Source organism: Buceros rhinoceros, unplaced genomic scaffold (assembly GCF_000710305.1).
Source record: "Buceros rhinoceros silvestris isolate BGI_N320 unplaced genomic scaffold, ASM71030v1 scaffold41210, whole genome shotgun sequence".
NCBI classification, from domain to species: Eukaryota; Metazoa; Chordata; class Aves; order Bucerotiformes; family Bucerotidae; genus Buceros; species Buceros rhinoceros.
Genome location: NW_010392057.1, coordinates 5,238 through 13,789, shown reverse-complemented (window position 1 = coordinate 13,789; position 8,552 = coordinate 5,238). Strand labels below are relative to the sequence as shown.

The window sequence follows — 8,552 nt, the reverse complement described above, 5'->3', positions numbered from 1 at the left end:
AGCTGAGGCGGCCAGCGCTGTGCATCGTGGCGCTTCTCAGAGATCGGGCACGTGCCTAAGAAACCGTGGTAGAATGAGAAACCTGCCACGGTACCTGTTCTCAGGAAACAGTTCTGTATCTCGGATTGAAATAGTGTCGTTTAAACCCTGTTAAATAATTTATGTTTTTTCTCTTAGGAAATTCATTGCCAGGCTTCCAGATAAGGGTAAGAAGATCTCAGATTTTGCTGAAAAGTTGACACTTGCCATTTTGCAAGAGGAAGAGTTAACAAGGAGGGCCAAGCTGATATCTGCTGTCAGGTTGGAGTTTCAGGTGAAGCAAGAGGAGATTAATACAAGCAACCAGCAAGTTATCCTAAACAAGGACACATTAAACGATGAAGATCCCTCAATCTTTAATGAAAACTCCAATATTAAAGAAGTTTCTGAGATTTCTTCCCAAAGGCAGGAGGCAGAACGTGTTGAGCAAGATGCCACAAATACAGCTCTGGAAATTCAAAGGATTCAGAGGAAACATGATAAAGTAAAGGCTGACACAAAGGATCAGACTCTTTTTTGTGAAGTTGGTTCCGAGTCAGCCAGGAACAGTCATCTGAAAAATGAGCAGCAGGTGTCTCAGAGCAGTGCTGAGGACGGTGCAGAAAGTACAGGTGCTTTGGACAACAGTAAAGTTGTGTTGGTGGATGCCTTTCAAAAAATTGCAATTGTAGATGGGGGTGATAGTGAAGAAATATTGGAAAAAGAGCAGAATGTGGCTAAACATAAGGGCGATACCTTTGGAAGCCTGCACCCCAAGACACCACATTATATCGAAGTTCTAGAGAACAGAGCCAAGAACCCAGTCATAAAAAAAAGCAAATTTAAAACAAATGTGTAAGTATTATGGAATAGAAAAACCTTTTGTGAAACGATTGGCTTGTATGAAATTGGAAATGGTGCAGAACAAGAACAATGGATTTATTTCCCTGTGGCAATTGGAGAGGTTTGAAGTCACGTGACATGCGAAGTCAATGTGTTGGTTCTTTCGCATTAAGTGCTGCGGAGTCTCAGTAGTGAGTGGTGTCTGATTCTACCCATTTGAAACACTTGCCGTAAATCCTCATAAAGTTTCATAGCTTAAATAGTGAACAGTTGGCAGGACGTTCTTGCAGGTTGATTGCAGAGCTTTATAAGCAGGGGGCCTTTTGCCTTTCCTGCACTGCCAGAGCAGTGACAATTGTGTTGTCTGTGCTGTTAGCAGTGGCAGCTCAGAGCTCGTGTCATTCCCAAAGCGTCGCTGCTTCATGCTTGCTGATTGTTTGACATACCTTTTTTGTTCACTGTCAGGAGTAACTTGTGATAATCGTCTCTCTGTGGAGAAATCTTTTTAGTTTTTCTGAGCGCCGCTTGTTTTTTATTTGTTTATGGTGTCCTAACACTTCAGATTTCTTTACAACTCTTAGATGTTAAAATTAACAGGTTTTGGAACAGAAGTGGTTCAACCATATGCTGCAAATTTGGGTCACAACTTTATATTTTATCTCTTCCAGATTATCAGGAGAGCAAAGTGGATCATCATGTGGTTCCTCATCCAGTCAATCACCTGGGGGATTTGGCTTTCCAATTACTGCTGAAGAAAGACGGCTTAGAGATAAGAAACATTTGAATGACATCACTGCAGCTCGGCTGCCACCACTTCACCATTCCCCTGCTAAGCTGTTATCCATAGAGGAATCTATAGCCATTCAGATACGGCAAAAAGAAGCTTATGAGGTATGAATTTACAATTTGGTCTGAAAAGTAGTTATGTAATTGGGATCATGCCAGAAAAAGAAAGCCTGAAGGGATCTTTCCATATTGATGAATTTGATGAAGAGATTGAGATGGGCAGAGTTTGAGGAAAGGCACGTTTTCTTGTATTTCATATAATTAGATAATGTATTAATCCCTTCTGAAACTGTTACTCCTGCATTAAACAAAATCTAGCGTTACTCTCTGTGTGTTGATGCTAGCCTCGTCACATTCACTGCACCTCGGGCTAGAGGTTTAAATGTGTACCTTGCCTATTAGTTCTTTGTCCCTTGCATAATTGAAGGCCTAGTCGTATTTGTTATTCTTAAATAGGCAAGTATCTGCCTTTGGGCTGTGCCGGAAGAATCCGAGTTCAGAGGTACTGCAGATTCTGTTGTCGTGGATTGTGGCTTCTGACTTTACCGGTGGTGCCAAGCTGATGTTTACGTTAGACACTATTGCGGCAGTATTTCTGGCTGCTTGCTGTGTTAAAAGCACTTGCTAATTTGGTCATCTTGACACTTTAAGGGAGACAATTTACTGGGAGAATGGAGACAGGCTTTTTGCTGAGGTTGCTGAATGACAAACCTTGCTATTGCGACATGGTTACTGTGCACAGCTGCCCTGCCGCGTGGGCTGGTTTTGTTCTGTTAAACCTGACATTAGTGTATCACAGCTGAGGACTGCCACATGGGGAATTGCCACTCTTAAAGGTCTTTAAATATTAATAATTACACATAAGGGTGAAAAGAATCCTGAGATTTCTTTGCTAGCTACTAAAACCTTCAGTTAAGCCCACTCTGGAATTACTAGTAGGATGATGTCAAATTTATACTGTAGTATATTAGGTTTTTCACGACCAGCATAAACATGACAAATGAACACTTTTTTTCTAATGTGTCTTTTTTTTACTATTTTCTTTTTATAGGAAATGCAAGCCAAGCTGGCAGCGCAGAAGCTTGCAGAGAGGTTGAATATAAAAATGCTCAGGTTTGAACCAGAGGGAGAGGCCTCAATGCAGTACAGAGAAGTGAGAGATGAAGACTATTTTTCAGAGGAGGACTGAATTCAAGAAGAGGCGTCTGAGGATGAGCCATGCAACTGATCTTCATGCAGTACTTCTTAAAACCCAAACCTGGATATTGAGAATGCTTGATCTAGTCAGTTTTTTCTTAAAATTTAACATTACAGCTATGGGAAGGGCTTAATATAAACCTCATAAGTGTTATTGAGTGGTAATCCCGGTGTTACTTGGGGACTGGTTTTTGAGGCAGATAGTTCTTGTGGAGTGCCCCATAGCTCCCACCTACCGCAAAGCGGGCTCTTTAGTACGCTTTTGCTACGATGAGTCATCTGCAAGAGGAAGTTTCTTCTGCACAGAGACGTGGTTGCAAAGGGCACCAGCACACATGTCCATAAAGTCAGCTGAGGTGCCCGTGCTCGCATGGATGAAAGCTCGTCTTGTATAAATGTGAGATTCTTCTTTTATCTATTTAAGATTATTTTGCTTTCACCATATGGTGAAAATACACGTCCAGCCAGCTACAGTAAACACGTGATAGTTAGGCTGTAATTAGCTCATCACATAAGAATGTGTTTCTGTGCCGCACCTTAAAATAACACTTTCTGTCCTTGTGTTGTAAATAGGTAAGAACTTCAAGTTATTTTGTAACTCAGATTCTGTTTGGGCTTTAAGGTACTCTGCTGTTTCACTTCTGGTTATTACTGCAAAGCACATTCAAGAGATGAGTCAATCTGGAGACTTTAATATTTTTGTTAAAGGTCTTGGTGTTTTCCCCCAGTTTTATACACTGCTTTCATACTTTGGAATACTATTTTGTCATAGCCCGATACTGTAAATTAAGAGATCCACCCTCTGGTTTTCTTCGAGAAAATGTTCTGTCTGTTCTGAGGTTTTAGTTGTTCTTCAAAGATAAAGAAAAAATATTCCTTACCATAATGTTTTCTGCCTTTTAATATGAATTTTGAAAGATCAGGACCACACCTGAGCAATATCAAACAATGATGTACCACTGTTGACTAGGATATTCCAAGCCACGTATGAATTCAGTTCTAAAAAACAAACCTCAGAGATTCCTTGCCTGCAGCACATGCAGGGCTGTCCCTGGATGCGTCCATATTCCTGCAGGAATAGTGTCCCTGGAAACCAAGGGTGCTCAAGATGTGGGTTATTCAAAAAGCTGCACAATACTGTCTAGAAATGGGGGATGAAAGTCTCTGCTACTTCTTGAGTGCGTACAGCAGTTTGCTAGTGGGCAGGAACTCTCTCCCAAAGGCTCTCAGGTTCTCCCGGGCAGTCCCTGTGGCCAGTCCGCAGCCCGGCAGTGCAGCTTGAGAGGCGGCAGTGCTGCTAAGCTGGTAGAGTGGGGGGTTTGACTAGGTCACCTGTTGCTCATCTGAGATGCCTCTCTCCTGTATGCTTTCCTCTCACAGGTTTCTTGTTCTTGTTGTTCATTGGCTTCTTATCAGCTGTCTGCTCTTCCCATTTCCTCATACGACTTATCTCCTGTCACTAAGCAAACTCATATTCTGTGTCCTTGCACCAGGCGTTCCCTTTCTATGATGTATCGCTGCCCGCGTCTGCATTTAACTGCTGCCACGTGTCATGTGCGCTCCCAGCGTTGCTGTCTTCCCTTGCTCTCTGCAACTCCGTCCAAATACCAGTTGTGTATGTGGGCACCCTCTGCATACCTCAGTCACTTGAATATCTCGCAGACACCTGAATGTCTTTGTGTTTGTGCCACAGCTGCCCTTATGCTGAGGCTTTCCTACTTAATTCCTACTTGGGTTTCAGACTGTGCTGAAACTTGCGTTTGTCACTTTTAGGCCCTATGTCTTCCTTCTTAGCACCTTTTCCTGTTCCTTCTTTCTTTTTTCTCTTTTTTTTTCCTGTGCTCCTGCGTCATCCTCCCAGCTTCTCGCCATCACTTGTCTTTGTCAGCACTATTTTTTGGCACGTTTTCAGTCATTCACATTCGTCCCTTAGCCTCTGTGTTGATGACCCATCTGATCTTCAGCTGTATGTATTTGTGCCTTCAGTGCCTGGCTCTGACTCCACAGGCCACTGCGGTGCTCTTCTCTTGTGGCTGTGGTTCGTCTCTCGGGTCACCACCGTTCATGCTACCACCTGCTTGTCCAGCTGGCTCTTTTTATTAGTCCTCCCATTATTTCAGACTGTTGTACTGCTTAAGGACCAGAAGCCTGAAATCTAGCTCGACATAGGCTGCTGCTGACCACTCTTATGCTGACTAAAATTATGCTCTTTCCTAGCACTTCTGAGGCTGGTTTTTATTCTCTAAACTTTGTGAAGCAGTTTTCTTGATCTGTATTTTGACAGTGTTCAAGATGTTTGCCAAATTGGATCCCCTGAATGGGCAAACTTCACCCTTAAGGGAAAAAAATCCCTAGGAACAGGTGAAGTGCATTGTATATTTATTATACAATGAGCAGTTGTTTCACTCAGTGCTGGGTGAGTCCTTGTGGAAGAGAGTGCTGTGTGAATACTAACCCAAGCTTAAGGTACGAATTTTAAGTTACTGCTTAAGGGTTTCTATTACTGCAAAACCTGGAAGCTTTCATGGGGGGTTGCTCCTAGATTCTGAGCACAGGTGTGTCCTTTGGGTTAAGATTTTTGAGTGCTAATAAAGCAGAGTCAGGTATGAAGGGTGTCCTGTGTTCAGGAGGATGTGCAATCTGTAAGTTAGTTGAAGGTTAGAGAGTAAGAGGATGAATCATGGAATGGTTTAGTCATTCTGAATTAAGTTTCTGATCGAGTATGGTGTTGCTGTTGAGTGTGTCACTGTTCTCCCATTCCAGAACATTTCCAAACGTACACTGAGAATGGAGGAGCTTGCTCTGTTTTTTTGGGAGTGGACTGATCTATTGGAGTGGGCCGTTAACCCAGTAGAATTCATAATGTGTTTCTGAAGTTCCTTGTGTGAAAAATGGAGGTTTTTTGACTGTGTGAAGTTTGCAGTCAAATTTGGGGGAAAACTGGAACCTTTTGTTTTAGTTCTCCAAAACAAAGCACTGGAGATGGGGTTAAGAAACAGTTGCTATACAGGGAAAGAAAACTTTTAGGAATGCAAACAGATGAGTAGAGGAGATCTGTAAGACGTAAAGCTGGGCAGTTGTGCAGGTCTGAAAGACGGTGCAGAGACAGAGCTTAAATGGAGGGCTGCAAGAGCTCTAGCATGTGAGGCAGGTATCTCTGCAGCAGCAGCTGTAGTTCCTTAATTTTTGCATTGTTAGGGGTTCCTAATCCCCAAACTGCACAGAAGAAAAGCGCTGTAATGCTCACCGCTATAGCCGTGAACAGCTTCCTGAGTGAGAGAACATGCAATCTGGTTTGCCAGCTGTGGTGATAACATGATCTAGAGGATTCAGCAGCCTAAAAATTTGTCTTAAGTATTTGGGAAATTACATTTGAAAAAAGAAAGACCCAAATGCTGCTGTACTTAAATATTTTCGGGAACCGTAAGAGTAACTAAGGGTAAGAAAGATGTGTAAGTTTTCCTGGTTTTAGACTTAGACCTAGCTGACAGGTCAGCAGTTCTGTTAGTTTTCCATCTGATGGGCTTGTGGGCTGCTTCGAAGGGCCATGTGGTCAAAACAAAGAAGTCAGTGACAGTAAGCTGCAAGTTCCTGTGTGGAGGAAGTGGGGACTGCAAGTAGAATTTGGAATCCATGGCTCTGTGCTGTGGGATTAGTGAACCTGCCACAGGGATGCAGTGTCAGGAGTCAGGGAAAAGGATATCCAGATGTTTCAGACTGATGAATTGAAACTTGAGTGGGAATTCATGGCAAAAGCTGATCGTGCTCCTTGAGCAGCCCCAGGCAGTAGCTGGAGGTTTCTGTATGGAACTCTCAGACAATTCCCATGTCACAGACACACCACAAGCTGGCAGCCTTTAGCAGTCTTGAGGAGGTAGGACCTGACTAGCCTGAGCTGTAGGTGGAGATTTGGCTGGCTGATTGTTTTGTGCAGGTCTGTTGCAGAGCCCGTTCCCTGGATCCAGGAGGCTGACTGTAATCTCGGTTGCGTACCCTGCTGGGTTTTGCCAGTGAAAATGGTCGGTAGTGGGGCCCTGTTCAGAACATTTTTGGCCAATTTGAGTGGTATCTGGCTCATCATCTGCCTTTAGCAAGTTAGTGCCTGCAAGAAATATCCTTCAGCCAGGGGAATTGCAATGAGTTCTTGGCCTTTTATATCTAATGGCGTAAAGGGGACAGAGAATGGGAGTCGTGCGTTGGAAGAGGCCCTTCCCTGCCCTGTAGACTCTGCTGTAGGATAAGGTGACTTTTCTCTGCTTTGTCAGCCTTGCTGCTTTTTCAGAGCAGTATAGAAAGGAAGCGTAATTTCTCTGAAGTGTCTTGTAAGGAAAAATTTTTTCAGGGAGTAGGTCTTGCCTAGTATGGCCTTGTTCCAGGGAGGTGCTGGCTGACCTGTATTTTTCCCAAGTTTGTGGTTCATGTTTTGTTGCAAGTCCACTGCTCTTAGGGTGGTATGTGTGGAGATCACCACGGAGATTTCCTGGTTTCCTAATGTTTGGTTTTAGGCTGTGAACTCCCACGTTTTGGGAGTGAAAGGGAAGTGGAAAAGACAGCTGTGTGAAAACAACATGTATTTTGCTATGGTATTTTTTTCTTTTTCAGTAACGTAATGATTGCGTTTATTCTCGTACTTGTGCAGTGCGGTGTCACTGCTGACACTGTGGCAGACAAATGTTAGCCGACTGTAGTCCAAACATTTTACACTCCTATTGGCTTTCTGTGGGATATGAGTGCCTAACTCCATTTGACTGCTTTGTAAATACTGTTGTTATTATTCCTGGTGTATGCAGAATTTTAGAGGCATTTTAAAAAATGCCTCTAAAAAAAACAACGGTTTTGATCATTTGGTTATTAAGATTTTATTAAATTGGCCCTTGATTTGGTGAAGTGTGAAAGCACGTACTAAAGCCAAAGCTTGTTGCCGCTAGGAATGTGGAAGTGCTCTGTTGAACTGGGATATTGGCTCTGGGTTTTGTTCAATCTGCGTGTAGGGGGTTTGTGAATAAGAATTGTGAATCAATTGCTGAATGTGAGGAGATGACACAAAGGAGCACAGTGAACATTGATTTTCAACTAGCAAGTTTAGCAAGAATCTTTGAACTAAGTATCTGACTTTTAATCATCACTCAGATATGAGTGAATTTGTCTTCCATTAGTAATTGTAAGAGAGGTTTCTGACAGAGGAATTTGTAAGAATTTTTTTTTTACACCCTCATTGCTTTTCTTAGAGGTTTGATATTGGGGATCATAATTGTGTCATGTGTGAATTAGCACAACTCCACTGAAGTCATGAGGGGGATAAGTGGGGCTGTACTGTGTAAGGAACATACTGGTATTTCCTCCCGCTATCCGCACAGCTGGTAGTAATGTCGTTGCTTACTGGGTGAAGGCAGCGATACAATGTGGAAAGCAGTTGCAGTCCAAGGTTTTGCTGAGTCTCTGAAGCTGAGCACTCGGTAGGAGTTATTCTTTGTACACTTCTCCTGAACAGAAATTCCAGTTGCAAAATTTCTGTCCATGTTTTTCTTTTGTTGTGGGTCGGGTTTTTTGTGTGAAAAATGTTTTTTCAGTTGTTGCTTGATGGTAGTAACATATACATTTTAATTTACTCAGCGATAAGTCAGCAGTGGGACTGCTGTAGCTCAAGTTATAACAGCGTGTGATCTGCATCCATCTCTGAATTTTAGCTATCATCTGCACTGCCTTCC

The 8,552-nt window shown here is 42.8% G+C and overlaps 1 protein-coding gene across 1 annotated transcript; it reads left to right on the top strand.

Annotated features, from left to right (window-relative positions):
* Positions 1 to 177: 177 nt before the first annotated feature.
* POLR2M (polymerase (RNA) II (DNA directed) polypeptide M) lies at positions 178 to 2,985 on the top strand (the record flags this gene model as incomplete). The annotated part of the gene is made up of 3 exons (XM_010143741.1): positions 178 to 873; positions 1,530 to 1,752; positions 2,699 to 2,985. Coding segments are annotated over 3 exons (1,057 nt in total), but the record flags the coding sequence as incomplete, so codon positions are not given.
* Positions 2,986 to 8,552: the final 5,567 nt, after the last annotated feature.